Source organism: Rosa rugosa, chromosome 2 (assembly GCF_958449725.1).
Source record: "Rosa rugosa chromosome 2, drRosRugo1.1, whole genome shotgun sequence".
Lineage (NCBI taxonomy): Eukaryota > Viridiplantae > Streptophyta > Magnoliopsida > Rosales > Rosaceae > Rosa > Rosa rugosa.
The window spans coordinates 13,860,610-13,878,455 of NC_084821.1; the positions used below are offsets into that span (position 1 = coordinate 13,860,610).

Here is a 17,846-nt window from a genome sequence, read left to right on the forward strand (position 1 = left end):
ATGTATGCGTACGTGCTTGCTCAATACATAATACATGCGGATGTGTGGTAAGTTGCTGATGGCCAGTTTCAGCTCAAGATCACCAGCACATATCTTCATCAAAATTAAATGCCGCATTTTGTCTGATAATTGATTTATTTCATAGCGCTTAATTACAAATGAGTTCATGGTACTTTGTATGGACAGGTACTCGTTACTTAAGTCATTAGATTACAATCACTTCTTAACTAATCGTACCTCAAAACTCCAATTGTTGTTGAAATTTACACGCTGCACTGTCAAAGTGAGCAAGCTTCAAAAGCGTCTCTCTAGCAGTTTGAAGTTTGTGAAGGGCATCCCTCAAGCTAATCCGTCCATCAGGAGAGGCGAAAGTGCAAGAGAGCCCAACCTCAATAACTGAGATCAGACAATTCAGTTCTTCTGATGAGATGGGATTTGAGCCTTCGTCGTGCTCATAATGTGACAACTGAGAGTCTAGTACTTGTGCTATGTTGTGGGGAAAAGATGACTGCACCCATTGAACGAGGTTAACTTCTCCTGTGAAGCTTTCATCGGTTGGACTTTTTCCAGTAAACAACTCCAACAACATTACTCCAAAACTGTATGCATCTCCAGCTGTGGAGGGTTTTTGTCCAAAACCATATTCTGCATTGTATATATATTTCATTCTCAAGGTCAACGACATAGAAAACAACCATATTATTATATTATAGGTCAACAACCATAGAAAACAACAAAAATGAACTCATAAAGTACTTATATAAGAAAACTGCTAGCTCATCGATTTATACTGACCTGGCGGTATATATCCTATGGAACCCTTGAGGACATTGGTGGAGCCAATAGAATGTTGAGTGGATGTTTCCTGTATCAGTAACTTTGCCAGCCCAAAATCTCCAACCTTTGCAGTCATGTCTTTGTCCAAAAGAATGTTGCTTGGCTTCAAATCACAGTGAGCCACTGGAACTTCACAATCATTATGGAGGTAATCCAATCCACAAGCAACATCAATTGCCACATTCAATCTCTCCACAATGCTCAAACCGTCTCCATCTGAATTTGTTCTCTTGCCCTTAATCCAATCTTCCAAGCTCCCATTACTCAGATACTCATAAACCAAAGCCAGAAACTCCATGTTCTTAGAGTCTAAGCTTGAGCAGGAGGTGATCAGTTTGACAAGATTTCGGTGCCTTACACTCCTTAATGCATTACACTCTGCCAAGAAACTCTTCCAAGACCCTGTTGCTCTTATGTCGAGCACCTTGACTGCAACTTCAATTCCTTGATCTCTAAGAAACCCTTTATATACAGAACCAAAGCTCCCCCTTCCAACCAAATTATCCGGGTTGAAATTCCCTGTTGAGCGACGGAGTTCTTCATAGGATACCATTTGATGCTGCCCTTTGACTTCTAAGTCTTCACAAGTTTCTGTAATTTTTGCTCTGCAGCCTTTTCTTTTCTTAGCATAGACCAAACAGCCCACTATAACACATATGGTTGCGAAGACTGTTGTAATGATCATAACTGGGACTAGTATTTTTCTTCTTCGACGACCATCAATATTCTTCACACATGGAAATTTGAGGCAAATTTTTGGGTTGCCTTCAAGATGAACATTAGTGAAATTTGTAACAAATAGTCCACCGTTAGGAATCACTCCTTCTAAGTTATTAAATGATAGGTTCAAGTATCGAAGGGCATGTAGGTCTTGAAAATTCTCTGGAATGGAGCTGGACAGCTGGTTTGAGGAGAGGTCTAGAAACTCAAGGCCTCTCAATTCTCCTAGACCATTGGGAATAAGACCTGAAATTCTATTTCTTGACAACAACAATCTCTCCAAGCTTTTACACTTTTCTATTGATCCAGGGATATCTCCAGATAATGCATTGTCAGATAGGTCTATAGTGACAACACTTTCAAGGGACCCAATTTCTGAAGGCAAAGGTCCACTTAGAAAGTTTTTGGACAGATTGAGAACAGTGCTCAAACTAGGAAGGTTGAGAGTTTCACCGGAAATGGTTCCGTTGAGCTGATTGTTTGATAAGTCCATGGAAAGCAGATTCTGGAAGTTTGAAAAAGAAGAGGGTATTTGGCCAACAAAGTGATTCCCAGATAAATCAAGATCGTTCAATTTTTTGAGATTTCCTAAAGAGTTTGGAATATGACCAGACAGTTGATTTCCTGCTAAACCAAGCATTTGTAGATTTTCCAATTGGCCTATTTCAGTGGGAATTTCACCAGATATTGAATTGTAGCTCACATTTAACAAAGCTAAACTACTAAGATGACCAACTGAGGCAGGAATGTTACCATAAATCCGATTCCCTCCCATGTACAATTTTGAGAGAACCTTCGAGAGATTGCCAAGTGATTCTGGAATGACTCCCTCTAACTGGTTGTCGTCAATAGCAAGATATTGCAGGTTGGTGCTGTTTGTCAAGGAAGTCATAAAACTGAGACCATCACTGCCTTTACTAATGATCCTATTGAAGCCAATGTTGTACATTTCTAGGAATGGCATGTTTCCCAGCCCTGGTGGAACTGTTCCTTCCAGAAAATTGTTTGACATTCGAATTGATCGAATCTTGGTGATATTGTGCAAAGACGCTGGAATTTTCCCTGTCATAAGATTAAAGCAGTTCCGGTAGTGTAAAAGATTTGGAAGTGTTTCATCAATATTTTTGGGAATCTCACCCCAAAGTTGATTTGAAGCAACAGTAAACAGAACCAATGAAGTAATGTTGTATATGCAGGGAGCAACAGTCCCAGTGAACTTGTTACCAGAAAGATCAAGTTCCTTGAGATTGATAAGTAGACCCAACTCACTAGGTATGATCCCACTGAGGCTATTTGTACCCAAATTCAAATATGTGAGCGTGGATGAGAGGTTGCTTATGGATGAAGGAATTGAACCAAAGAAATTGTTTCGTCCCAGATTCAGGACTTGAAGTTCTTTTTGGCTGAATATCTCCTCAGGGAGCTTCCCTGTTATGTTATTCCCCGCCAAGTCGAGCATTTCTAGTGCAGTCAAGTGGCTCATGTTTGAAGGTAGTGGACCTTGTATGGTGTTGGAGCTCAGGTTCAGAGATCTCAAGCGGAAAAGGTTAACAACTTGAGTAGGAATTGCTCCTGTTAACTTGTTGTTTTGAAGTTGGAGGGATTGGAGGAAGGATAAGTTACCAATGTGAGGGCTTATGGACCCTGTAAGCAACATATTTCAAATATCAACAAGACATAAACGATATGGAAGTGAAATTACATAAAAATTTCGAGTTTAATGTGCATAAAGAAAGTCGGTAATTAAACTTGGCACACTCCAATATTTCATTCGTGTTTTTCACGTTGTACAAAAAAAGTCCAACTGCATTGATCTAACTAAGAGAGCAACAAAAGTAGGTATTTTAGCAGATTTAATTTTTGTAAAAGTCCAACTGCATTGATCTAAGCGCCCGCGAAGCCTTTAGGTATGATAGCCCAAGTCTTGGAATTTTTTGAAAAAGTGTTAGATGTGCACGGTTGGGCCGGCCCTTTCACAAATATGTGAAACTCAGGCGCTAACTGTGAGTTGATAGACCTGGATCGAGCTAAACCTGCGTATAATTAAGCTTACGCAAAGTTGGCCCATAGTCTGAAAAAATAAGGTAAAGCTCGAGCATGCTCATCAGCCCTAAGCTGCAGCATTACGTTTTTTTTGTGTATTTAATATTTTATTTCAACTAATAATTTTTTTTTTTTTTTTTTGTTGGTGAAGTTGCTTCTCCCAACTTAACTAGGTTCTAATAAAGCTCATTTCAACATAAACAAAAAACAAAAAAAACAAAAAGCGACGTGAATTGCAAATATAACTAGCAAGCTCAAAGAAAATGTAAAAAATATCCAATATCCGAACTCGTATTTAAAAATGCAAAATATGTGGATAATATTAAAATTAAGATATTCGATAATATCAGACCATACCTGTAAGTCCCAAGCCAGAAAGATCAAGACCAACAACTCTCCAACTCTGACCATGTTTTGTGCAAACAACTCCGGTCCAATTCCTGCAAGGGGATGAATTCTGGTCCCAGGTTAAAGATGGAGGGACATCGAGCAGGGCCTCCTTGAATGAGATCAAGGCCTCCTTGTCGGTGGTAATGCTTGGAATTATAGCAGACTCTGCGCTCAGAAATGCTATGCATAGAAGAAGAGCTAACATGGAAACCTGAGGAGGCAGTAGAGTATGGAAGTGGGAATCCATGGTTTTCGAGGATTATTGTGGAAGAAGCAGCTTAACCACTGAATTTATAAACGCGGTAGAGAATGACATATTTTGGAGATTTAGTCAAGTGATATTATGTTAGTTTGTTGACTATTCTGAACTGGGATTTCATTTCTTTCTGATAGGTCCCATTGTCAACATGAACAATAATTAAACCCATGTCTTTGAAAGAGTCTAAGTTGATAGACTTGGTTGACAAGTAGACATGCTCTGATATGATGCTTTGATACGAGAGATTATTCAGAACACCGCCGTGTACTTGCACCAACATAAATGAATGGTTAGATTGCATTAAATACACTTTTTGTTTATTAAAAATAAAGTTGATAATAAATATCAAGGGTTGAGATTATTTTATAAGGGTTGGGTCACTTGCACGGTTGGTGCATAGAATAATTTCCAGCTTTGATACTGTAATAAGTTTTTTACATTGGACGTACTCGAGACTTGGCCTATCATTTTCGGCTAATCTGAACACATATAACTCCCTGAAAGGTTATGCTGTGGCGTACAAATCTTTAGATTGAATAATGAAGTATGAATAACAAGATGTGAGAACGCGCCGCACGTGTGGAGAAAAAGCAGAAAAATCCCGAAGGTTTGTTCTCTCCCGGCTGAACGCTGTCGGCGCCACTGCCGCCGCATTCCCGCCCGGGAGGGGATGCTGATGATGAGTAGCGGTGGGTTGTCGGAGAAGAGCACGCGGTCTGGGAAAGAAGGCTGGGTCTTCGACCTTGGGCTGGACAGACAGATCCCATTCTATCCTTCTCGGATCGGAGACGAAGGCGGTTGTGGAGCAGCGACTAGATGGCCCTTTCCGGTGGTGGGATCTGGCGCCACCATTTCGGCGATCTGTGATGCGGCGGACGAGATCGAATTGAGGCAAGGATCGGTCCCGGTTTTGGATCTAGTTGCGGTCGTATGCAGGTTGTCGGATCTGTCTGCAATGTGGCCGGCCGGCGCGGTGGCGTGGTGTGGTGATGTGTGGCGGCAGAGTGGTGACATCGGAGCTTGCCGGCGTCGGGAAGGACTGTCTGGGGCGCTTGCTCTCTGTTGGGGAAAGGGGTGTTTGGGCTGGGCTTCTTTTCTTGGGCCTTACTGGTTTTGTGTTGTTTTCAGTTTCTTTAGGTTTTGGGGTTTTTGTCCAGTTATTGTTATGTTGAAAATAAGTCCCTCCTCTTGTGAGCGAGGGTTTGGGGGTTTCTATCTAGTGTCGATGCCATTGTTATGGTGTCATGGTCGTTCTGCTGTGTCATGGTCTGGTCTTTTGTCGGTGCTTTTTGGTTATCAACGTGATGGTGAATCACCCTTACACGTGGTCTGGCGGTTTTGGACTGCGGTGTCCGAACGGGTGAAAACAATTCATCGTAATGTTGGTGGCTGGGTTGTATCGATCGGTACAGGTTTGGTCGTTACTCATTGTAGCTCGCGGGTATGAGCGTAAAATTTGGTTAGGGATTGGGCCTTTTTGGCTCATAGAAGTCACTCATGTTGACGGTCCCGTAACTATGGATCCAATGCTATGTAATCTGTTTGGTTATTAATGGAATTTTCATCTTCTAAAAAAAAAAACTGAATAACAAGATGTGCTCCTAGCTAGGTGCGTGTTCGGAATGTTTCCATTGTGCTAAGCGTGTTTGACTAGGTACACATGAATGCATGATTGATTAATTTGATGTTAGGTCTTCAAATTGGAACATCAACTCTTTGTTATAGTGCCGGATTTTGTTGACTATGGTAAACTGGAATTTCATTTATAATTAACCAACCTACACCCTTTGCCATCAATGAATTTGTATACTCATGTTTTTTTTTTTTTTTAGTCAAAAGAATAGATTTAATTAATTTGAAGGCCAAAATAGCACATACAATAATTTTTATACTTCCTAACTTCTGCCCTACATCAGTGGCCAAGTATTTTTGAAAAAACTAGTACAATTTACTAAAACATTGACACTAACTTATTCAGTAAGATTACATGACTGACTAATCTTCTTACACAAAATTAAACCTAAAATGAGAATTCATTCGCCAATGCACTCAATTATGGTTCTTGGGAATTCTCTTTTAACTAAGTGTAAAAACACTATATGGACGGTAAGCTTTAGATTAATAAACGTTCTATGTAATAATTAATGCCTAGTCCAACTGAGTGATCCACTCTAGTTGGAGGTCAGAGTAAGGCCCAAAGGTCACACCCCAAACCCAAATGAAGAGAACCAGCCCAATAGGCCCAAGCATGCTTGAAGCCAACACTAACCATCCAACGTCGCTAAGAGCGCTGCAGAGGCCCCCATGCACCTTCATCAAATCCCTGGTAAAACAGCAACATGAATCTTCACTGCCATACCTATGCAGTCCATCGAGCAACCCACCACCAACTATGGTCAAAACCAAATCGATGAAGAATGTATCTCTCAAACCAAGTGTATCAACACTCAAGGGACGAGTAGTGTCGTCCTTGAATTTTTGAAAGGCAGCGTCTTTCTTCAGTAGAATACCGCCTCCGTCATCTAGCGAACCACCAAAGTTGAAAACAATCTCATATGCTGCAACCTTCATCTCCTCTATACGAGCTTGTCGTGGCTTGGCTTCCCAATTATCCAAATCAGCCATCGTGTGGCCACCATCGTGGAAAACACCGTACCCATCAGAGCGTTAGATCCACTCGAGCAAAAGGTTGCCTTGATGATTAAATGATCAGCCTGATCATGAGATCGGCGTCCACCACATGATCAGCCAAAGGGTCATAGAAACCTGGCTTGGTGTTTGTCAAACAAACTCGATGCTAAGAGACCATAAAAATAGGATATGAGTTGGCGAGGGAGCCTGCTGTGATGCCCCGGAAATTCGTATTTATTTTTTGAGGATTTTTCAGAATCTAATTTGTGGTTATTGGGTGGTTTCGTGGCTCGTGGATGGAGCGGAAGTGTTTCGGGCGAATAATTATTCGAAAAATGTGGATTTAGGGGGGGGGGGGGGGTTCAAGGTTGACTTTTGATACGTTGAGATTCTCCAAAAACTTTCTTCACGAAAGTTATAGAGCGCGTCGATACGAGTTCGTGGATGTGTGGAATGCGGAAATCGGAGTTCGTATGAAGAAGTTATGGCCGTCGAAAAAAATTTATATTTTGGTATATATGGGATTTTTCCGAAAAAAATATCAGAAAATTGGAAAGTTTCCAAAAAGGGAAATTTTTCTCTCTCTTCGGTCCCGACCCCGATTTTGCCCTCTCCACTTCGTCTGCTTCGTTCTTCCTCCTCCGGCCACCATTAGACTTGATTCCAAGTGGGCTTTCTTCGCCTCAACCTCCTCTACACGTCTGTGGAAGTGATTCTTCACGATTCGAGCTGTGGTGGACGCTGCAAGGCCGAGAAGAAGCCTCGTCGGGGATGAAATCGCCTTCGTCGGAACTAGAGATTCCGGCCACCTTTGCCGGTGATTCTTGAGGGCTTTTGGAGCTCGGAGGACGTAGATGCTTCCCAGAAGGTGGCTTGCATCGATTCAACTCGTGGAGGTCGAATTTTGGAATTGAAATTCTAGGGTTTCAATCGAGTTGTTTTGTTCTAAGGTAAAATTCGATCGATTGATTCAAAATTGGATCTTGGTGTAGTTATGAAAGTTGAAATTGGAGTTGAGATAAAGAACTTTGGTGTTGGGAGTTTTGTCAAATTCCGACTTTGGGCCGGCGGCACCGCCGCCACTGTGGTGGTGTTTTCAGGTGGTTTACGGCCCCCTCAGGGATAGTTTCTGTTCCTGAGTTCGATCTACTCGTCGATACGAGCATTTCGATATATTGTTTGTAATTTTTGGAGATCATATGAGCATATTAGGGTTTTTACAGTTTCGGACAGTTCGATGTTTCGATCCGTGAGGATCCGACTATCCGATCGACTTGTGGTTTTGGCATATCGATCGTGGAAGTATTCCGGAGACTTTGGGAGGTCTCGGATGTGGTTTTGCCTTGATTGGCGCCACTTTGGGGATTTTAGTTCAAAACAGGGGTTTCAGACTTAAATCTTTTGTGAATCATTACTGATTTGAGATCATTGGTGAATAGGTGCTTCTAAAGGTGAATTGGACGAGTTGTTGGTGTGAGTGTTAGTTCGGTTATGTATAGAAGACGCAGCGAGAGTTTTGAGGTGAGTAATCTCATAAGATTCATTAATGAACGGAATACCGTTATCGTTTTGAGAGTTATTTAGTAACTGCAAACTATAGTTGGTATTAGTAGGCATTCCTGAGCGGATGACTACGTATATATATATTTACGTGAAATATATATGTGTTGGTGGATTTGTGGATTTATGGAAACAATATGCATGAATGATGCGCTTTATTGTTTTGGGTTGTGGCTTTTCGGAAAACAAATGGTGGGAAATGGTATTTCAATTGTATTGAAAAGTGTTTGAGGATTTGAGAGTCACAGGTTGTGATTTCTCCTTTTGGTTTGATTTAACGTTTTGATCTGACGACCGGTGGTCTGAGGATGTGATAGTCACAGGTTGTGATTTCTCATTTGGATTTGATATAACTTTTTGATCTGATGACCGGTGGTCTGAGGATGTGAGAGTCACAGGTTGTGATTTCTCCTTTGGATTTGATTTAACGTTTTGATCTGACGACCGGTGGTCTGAGGATGTGAGAGTCACAGGTTGTGATTTCTCATTTGGATTTGATTTAACATTTGGGGTCCAGTGCGACTCGTTTAATGTTTTGATCTGAGGGTCAGGTTGGCCTAAGGATCCGGGGTAGCAGGTTGCATCCTTAGGCAGTGTTATATCGTAAGGTTGAACCTTGGCCGGGTGACAGGTTACGATTCAGTTAGAGTTCTAGTCTGTCTGCCATGGTATTTCATGGATCTAAGTAGGTTACTTACGACTCCTGGGTAAGTATTTTGTCCAGGTTGGACCAAAGAATCATATTCTATTTGTTAGGTTAACGATAGACATGATTGATGTGTGTTGTTATATTGTCCAGGTTGGACCGATTTGATGTATTGTCTAGGTTGGACCGATTTGTTGTTTTGTCCAGGTTGGACCGATTGTTGTTTTGTCCAGGTTGGACCGATTTGTTATTTTGTCCAGGTTGGATCGATTTATCATATTTGAATTATTAGGTTAACGATTTATATGATTTTGTTACGGTGTGATTTTTGTTGTTTCTTTTGGGAAAAGAATATTGTTTTGGGAAGCATGGTATGTTTTCCTTATTCTCGAGTTGAAAGGTTTTCCTCGTTTTGGTGTGAGTTGTGTGGTGTTTGTTTTGAGTTACTCATACGGGCTTGTAAAAGCTTACTGGGTTTGTTGTGTGACAACCCGGTACACTATTCAAACGGTGTAGGGGTTAATCCTACAGGTTAAGTGGAGGTAACGCCTTTGCAGCTTTACGGTAGGAAGTCATTTTGTGACCTTACCATTGATAAGGACTTCCGTTGTATAGTTAACTCTGAGCGGTATTTACTTATTATTTTGTTGTTGACAATTTAATTCATAAGTTTGTGTAATATATAACTCTGTGGAGCGAGTGTATATTAATTTTGAGGGTTCAGGGCATCAGTATGTACTTGGTTTAAAAGGAAAAAATTTCAGGTATTTTGTATTGATGGCTGAACGATCACGCATATATAATTATGGTATTGTATATCGATTTTTATTTGTGTTAAAAATCAGGGGCGTGACACCTGCAAACCGAATGGTCGTGCGGCATCGTTGATATTCCCAGCCTTGACACTTGCGCCTTGGGCTTCAGATTTAAGGAGCCTAAAAAAAAAAAAAAATTATGTTAGCCTAGAGCAAAAAAATAAAATAAAATAAAAATAAAGTAACGAAACGATGATCATATCAGATGCAACATGCAAAAGACTGAAAGAATATAGATTTTTCTCAATTCAAGTTCTCGAGGCCAACAAGTATCTCTTTCTCAATCCAAGACAGAAATTCAATTGTGGTTGAACCGTTGAAAATCATACCAGAACAAAATTATATTTCCCAATGATGGCTGAAGATCGAGACTCAGAAAGAGAGTACGGGTGTAGGAGATGATCAGACGAGACTCATGAGAACAAGACTGTGGCTTGCAGAGTTGAATTTATATTTTATCTTCTGAAAAGGCAAAAATGTAAGATCTTTAAAGCTCTTTTCTTTATGTTTTGAAGAAATTTTTGCTAATTCTTGTTTGATATAACTTTACTTTTCATAGCTTTGATGTTTGGCCCCGTTTGTTAGCCAGGAAATCAAATCTGGAATGTGAAATAGTTTCCTATTCTATTAAATTGTAGTGTTTGGTAAGTCATAAGTCTGGAAAAGAAAGTAAAATAAATGAGTTGGCCAGAGTTAATTCCATAAAAGAGGTGGAATAGAAATACCATCTAGAGTGTGGTATTTCAATTCCTTCACTCAATGGAATTGAAAATTTACTTGTTTAGCCCCTCATAAAATCTGGTCAATTAATAATTCCTATCTCCACTCATTCATTTTTAATCTTCCATATTTAATTCGATTGGGCATTATTGGAAAATCATTAACAAATTAATTCTCTCAAACCATTTTCTAATCTCAAGTCTTGAATCCTTCCAAACACCACAAATGGAAATGCTAAATCAATTCCATTCCATCCTTTTTTTTTTTTTTTTTGATCGAATTCCATTCCATCCTTGAAAGGAAAATTAGTACAATTCATTTTCCCACCGTAACATTCCGGTCAACCAAACGGGGCCTTAGTCTGTTTGATCACTTGATATCGATTTTGGAATTTGGATGATATATTTAATACTTGATAAGAAGTCAAAATTATCAAAAGGAAACATAATTGAATGTGAATATCACATATTCGATTGTTGAAGCATATGCTGATATAAAATACAAGTATAGAACGAATATGGGTCATGAATGTTAATTATGTAATTGGGATGCCACTGATGTACTTTAATATTTAATCTTACTGTGCAAAGTTCAAATTAATAAAGAAAAGTAGAATGGTTAGTGCTAAATGTTACAAGTATTATTTAGTAATATGGCTAAGGCTTTCTACATTGTAATATTTAGGGATTCAGTTGTTGAATTTGTTGGATTGTTGGTTAGGTTCGAAGTTGTTATCATGGTTCCTATTAGAAAGTTCAAGTCCAAAGCTCAGAAAAGAAAAGAGAAAGAGAGGAGAGAAGTTTTACATAAAACTCAAGTTGGTTCTCTTATTAAGTACTTTACTAGCAACAAAGACGGAGCATGTCAACCTATGAATGAGAATGAAAGTGAGGAACTAGAACAGGTGGTGAATGATCATCATATATATATATATATATTTTTTTGAGAATGATGAATGATCATCATATTGAAGAGGTAGAAGAGCTAAATTAATCATTAAATGAGGAAAATAATGAAATTCTCAATGAAGATGTTCACACTACAGAGCTAAATCAATTAGAGAATGAGAAAAATAATGACATTAATTATCAATAAAGGTGTTCATACTACAGATTCAAGTGAAGAAATTAGCTTTCCTTCGACATAAATGATCCAAGGAATTGGAATAGCACAAACCAAGAAATTAGAGATTTTTTTTGTTGAAAGAGGCCCAAAAAGAGACAATAATGTTATATTTCCGAAAGATAAATTTGACATATATTTTTCTTCAAAGCATTACTTCAGGAAATTACCAAATGGGAGAGAAGCAAGATAGAAAGTGGCTGGTATATTCAGCTTCTTTAGATAAAGTTTTTTGCTTTTGTTGTAAATTGTTTGCGAAGAACATCTTGTGGGGCAATTAGTTGATGAAGGTGTGAATTATTGGCACAATATTTCTGACCACATAAAAGTCATAAAAGAAGTATCATATTAGGTCAATGACAAGTTGGATGGAGTTGGAAAAAAGGCTGAGACTGAAGTTAACAATTAGTGCAAGTCCAAGAAAAAGAACACTGGAAACAAGTATTAGGAAAAATCCTTACAGTTGTGAAAAGACTTGGGAAAAATAATATGTCATTTCATGGAGATAATGAAAAGCTATATGAGGAGAACAATGGGCTTTTCTTACAGATGATAGAACTGCTTGCTGAATTTGATTCTACAACGCAAGAGCATGTTCGTTGTATTTTTAAACATGAGACTCAATATCATTATTTGAGTCACAAAATTCAGAATGAAATGATTTAATTGTTGGGATGTGAGATACAAAGTTCAATTATTAGTACAATCAAAGAAGACAAATATTTTTCAGTTATAATTGACTGTACTGCAGATGCAAGTAATGAGGAACAAATGTCTCTTATATTAAAATGTATCAATGTTTCGGCAAGTCCAATTGTGGTTGAAGAATATTTTCTAGAATTTTTAAAGGTAGCTAACACATAAGGGCTTTGACTGCTTAATGAGCTTCTAAATGCATTGAAGACTCTTGGACTTGATATTGGCGATATAAGAGGCTAAGGGTATGATAATGGATCCAGCATGAAAAGAAAAAAAAAAGGTGTACAAAGTAGACTACTTGAAATAAATCCAAGAGCATTTTACACAATTTGTGCTTGTCATTCTCTAAATTTTTTGCTTTTTGATATGGCTCATGGTTGCCCTAAAGATGAGTCTTTTTTTGGTGTAATCACTACGTCAGTAAATACTTCATACCATACCCCTTAGATGATAGAAGATGTTTTTTCTGTTGTTTGATTTTTTTGAATGTCTTCAGACAATAGTTTTAAGTATTTTTGTTGTCTGAATGGTATCAAAATCAAAACTTGTTTAACTTTTTCAAGTTTGTTGTAATTTAGAAAACCCAGACAATAGCTCCAACTAGATTTTGTTGTCTGAATGGATGGAGAAATTATTTCATCTTGTCTGGACCTTTATGCAACCCCAATCTAGAGTAACCGCAGCTCCCCATTCTGGTTCTTCTTCCCCCATCAGCTAGCCATCTATGCGACATTCTTCCCCTTTCCAAATTCTTGTTCTTCTCCCCCGATCTATGCAACAAAAGCCTCTTCCCTATCTAGATTTTTGACACAGAAGAGTCTCCTCAACCTCTCCCCTAGCTAGGTTAACAAGATACTTGTTAGCCCAAAATATTGTAGAATTGGCATTTCCTAGCTCAACAATCAAGAGTCATTGTAACTAGAATTTGTTCATCTCTTGGGATTTCATAAATATGGATGTCTCCAAAGCTTCAAGTGCTACTCTCTTCAACACATCGCCATCAGGTAATTCTTGCATTCATATGCTTGCTCATACTTGTGTATAGGAGTGATCTTATTGTTCTCTCCTAAGTCAGGATTGAACCTGCCTTTCAATCCTAATGTGCTGACCTGGAATTGTGCTAATATATATTACTCCAACAACATAACTTCTATAGGCTTTTGGAGTGTCATTTTTTTCTGGTCCATTCCTATCTGAAACCCCGACAGAAATCTTATCACTTTGTTGTTCAATATATATGTGGTGTTTTGGAGCTTTTAGGGTTAGCGAGCGAATCCATCATAACATCTTCGCTGCCTCTTCTTAGACAGTCTTTTGCCCTTAAGATCTGCAGAAGCATGAGCCTTTATTTCATTTGAGAACCTTTCATAAGCTGTTCCTTGCTTAGCTCGTGAATGATTGTCAAAGTCTCAATCCTTTACTGTTAGAGTTAATTGGTGAGTCTTTGCATTCATGTGTGTTGCATACATGCCTTTGTGCCTTGAGATGATTGACGACTATGTGGAGAGTTGTGGCATCTGAAGATTGACGAAGGAGGTTCATATCCATCATTCAATATCAGTAGCAAAGCAGAGACAGAGCTGCCTTCTAGATTGGGTCTAGGAAGATTGAGTGTCTGTAAGTTCTTTATGTACTGATTCTTTAGAGGATTTGTTACCGACATAGTGCTCGTAGTTTTTTTTCCCTTTTCTAAGGGTTTTACTGCGTCAACAGATTTGGTGTTTGTGTGTGATGTTTTAGTTTCTGTTGATGGTTTGGTAATTCAAGAAAGTCATAGCATCATTAGAGATATTGAGATCGATCTGCAGTTTCAATTAGGATTCAAGTTATACTGCAATCCTATTTTAGGATGAGAACCAACCTGCACTCCTAAGACTGATTCCTAAAGTTGTTGACACATTGACTCATTTCCATTAGTTGGGAAATATATAGCCATTCTGTACTTACAATTGGTATTAGAGCGGGTCACTACATGGACATAGTGAGATTGTTTGGGCTACACAGAATGGAAAGATCAAGTGATCTTTCTGCTGGGTCAACATATCATCCACCATTCCTTGATGATAACGCCAACTATGTTGTTTGGAAGGCTAAAATGAAGGCGTTTTTGTGGGCACAAGAGGTATCTGGTCCATTGTTGAGAGTGGTTGGGAATATCCAACAAAATTAGTAAAGACAATTGAGAGTACTTCAATTACTGAAGGTAAAGTGCATAAACCAATGAGTGAGTGGACTGCAGATGAGAAGATCAAAAGTACAAACAATCAAAGGGCCCTAAACTCCTTTTACACTGCCTTGTCTTCTGAAAAGTTTAAGCTAATATCTCATTGTGAGTCTGCAAAGCAAGTTTGGGAGGTTCTTGAGATTACACATGAAGGTACCTCTACTGTCAAGGAGTCGAAACTTCAACAACTTATGCAAAGTTTTGAGAACATGAAGATGACTAATGATGAGTTATTTGATGACTTCTATGCTAAGCTCAGTGTGGTTGTCAATGGATGTTTCAACTTGGGAGATTCTATCAGCATAGGATTGTCAAGAAGATACTCAGAGCTCTTCCAATGAAATATCATTCCAAGAAGACTGCAATTGAGGAGTCAAAAGATTTAAATGTGTATAAACTCGATGAGTTGATTGGAAACTTGTCCACTTATGAGATGGATTTTCCTGATAAATAGAAAAGCAAAAGAATTGCTTTCAAAGCTTCAAAGTTCGTGGAAGATGAGACTTCAAGTGATGATGTTGATCACGATGATATTCTCTCTAGAAAAATCAGAAAGTTCCTCAAGTACAAGGGTGATAAAGGATGTGAATCAAGGTCTAGCTCTAACTATGAAAACAAAAATTTGCAAGAGCATTCAAGTGAACAAGCTGCAAGGTTCCGGAAGATCCTTGAGAAAAAGAGAAACAAAGCTAAAGTCAAGTGCTTTGCATGTGGAGGGCATGGTCATGTTGCAAGTGAATGTGCTAATACATTGAAAAAGCTAAGGAGTGACCGAGATATGGCCAAGAATGCTCAATCGAGTGATAGTGAATCTGGAGATGACTTTTCAACAGATTGTGATCGAATCTGAAGTAGTGGGATTTGTTGGTCTAGTAGCTACTGGTGATGAGTCTGATGATGAACAACCAGACTTGGAGGAGGTTTTGCAGCAATACATCAAGTTGTCTGAGACCTCCAAAGACTTAAAACGAAAGAATCAAGTTTTGAATGATGAAGTTGAGTTTTTAAAGAAGGAGCTCAATAGGAGTGAAACAGGTTCTCAATCCCAACTGAAAGCTAGTGAAAATTCTAGGCTTTCTTTGTTGGAAAAGATTTAATTTCTGGAGGAAAAATGTAACGTCCCGAACCCAAATTCACCCGTTTACTGGTCATTTGGACGGTAAACGACAACTACTTTCACTTTTACTGTCGTTTCAGCACTTTTAGTGGCCCTAAAAGTCGACTTTTTGTTCGGGTCAGAATTTGAGAAAAGTTTCTTTACGAAAGTTGTAGAGGACGTTAAACCGAGCCCGTGCATATGTGGTTCGTAAAAATTGGAGCTCATATGCGCAAGTTATAGGCGAAAAAGGAAAAAGTTACTGTTCAAGGTAAGTTTCTATAAAAAGGGAAAATCACTGTGGTAAGTTTCCAATTTTGCTGGGCTCTCTCTCTCTCTCTTCTCCCCCGAGCCCTTCTCCTCCGGTTTGGGTTTTTTTTTCTTCGAATTTCCGGCCTAATTTCCGATTCCGGCCACCTGACGGCGTGCCACCGGTCATTTTGGGACCGCCTCTTCCTTCTCTACACGCTGGTACCCTGGGCTATCGACAATTTGGTCGGAAAACCTCGATTCGAAGCAAATTCTCCTCCGGGTGCAATTTTGGTTTTTCCGGCGATTCCGCCGTTCCCGGCCGTCTCCGACCGCCAGACTTGGATCAAAAGGAGCGCCTTGAGCAGGCGAACGTTTCCCCTAAGGCCTCTTGCTCCGATTTGCATCGTGGAGGCCGAATCGACGAAGAACATCCTTGGGTCTGAAGCAATTTTCTGGGCAAACTTCATCAGCTTAATCCGAGCTCTTAAAGGTAAAATTGTGAGATGTTGTAGTTGAATGAATGGTTGGGTTTGTTGAGTAGAAGCTACTGTCCAAATTTGGTGGCCATCGGAGGTAGTGGCCGCCGGCGCGTGGGCCCCACTCGCCGCCACTGTGGGTGGCGCGTAGGGCTGACATTTAATTCCAATTTTTAGCCCATTAAATCCTATAATTTGAGTAGAGCTTGTTTATGAAGTTTGGTAATTTTTGGAGGAGTTTAGAATTGTTTGTGAATTTTGAAAGTGTGGAGTTTCGGTTGTTGATTTGTGGGAATCCGGCCTTCGGATTTCCCTTATTCCGTCATGGAATACCTTAATCGACGGATTGATATAAATGGTGAAGTTTGGCTTGAAGTCGAAAGGAGTTGGAGTTGCTAGTTTACGTGGGGTTTTCGGGATTCAATATAGAATTGTATTGTTTTATCGAATTGTTGTTTACGGAATACAATTGTGTACAGGACGAGATACTGACTCATTGCTGGATGAGGATCCTTATGCTTGGATACCACGCTAGCCGTATACTGTGAGTGGACGTTTGTTTTTGAATATTGATGCATGCATTTATTTTTCGAATTAATGTTTTATTAATTATCATATTATTTTAGTTTCGGATATGATTTCGGTTTTGGAATATTGCTTGGATTTTCCATCATGATTTTTGGAACGTGAGTTTTATTCGCTCGGATTTGAACTTGTGATTTAAGTGATTTTCAACGAATTATTTTTCCGAGGTGATTTCCGGAATTTATTAATATATTTTATTCGTCGATATTGAGATTTCTGGAATATTTTTCGAAATGGGATTTCGATGGAATTATATTTCTTGTTATTTATTGACTTTCGATTTTGGCATTGGAAATGCCTTATTGTTAATCTAGTTATTCTTTTAGCGTGTGGGACACGCTGTTGCTTTATACGACTTTTACGAGAATTTCCAGGTACGGTTGGGAATCGTACCCGTGTTTTCTTTATTCGCGGGACTTATGGGGAAGCCTTACTGATTTTCGATTTTTCGTATGATTTTTATCCGCCATACCTGGGTCGTCATATTTATTGCTAGCTAGCCTATTAGTACTCCTCCCTGCTTACTATGTGTTTGTGGGTGAGTAAGAGCAGAGCATGAGATGCTCCAGAGTGTGGGACACTCCGACCCGAGCCTGGGAGGCTCCCTTCTCGTTTGGTGATAACTTCTTCCCCATACTTTTTCGTGACTTGACTAGCGGGGCTAGTCCGTTATTTTAGTAACCAGCGGGGCTGGTGTGTTTTTACGAGAATCTTGGATTTGTTGATAAATGTGTTTTTCTTAAATGTTGCATGCATCGGGTTTTAAAAGGA

At 39.3% G+C, this 17,846-nt stretch overlaps 1 protein-coding gene across 1 annotated transcript; it reads right to left on the reverse strand.

Moving 5' to 3' along the window:
• Positions 1–116: 116 nt before the first annotated feature.
• On the reverse strand, positions 117–4,350 carry LOC133732201 (probable LRR receptor-like serine/threonine-protein kinase At3g47570). Its single transcript, XM_062159691.1, has 3 exons — positions 3,958–4,350; positions 796–3,201; positions 117–645 (listed from the first exon to the last, which is right to left on the reverse strand). Exons 1-3 carry the CDS (start codon positions 4,235–4,237, stop codon positions 239–241), a joined length of 3,093 nt encoding a protein of 1,030 aa, XP_062015675.1. The 5' UTR covers positions 4,238–4,350; the 3' UTR covers positions 117–238.
• Between the last annotated feature and the right edge of the window lie 13,496 nt (positions 4,351–17,846).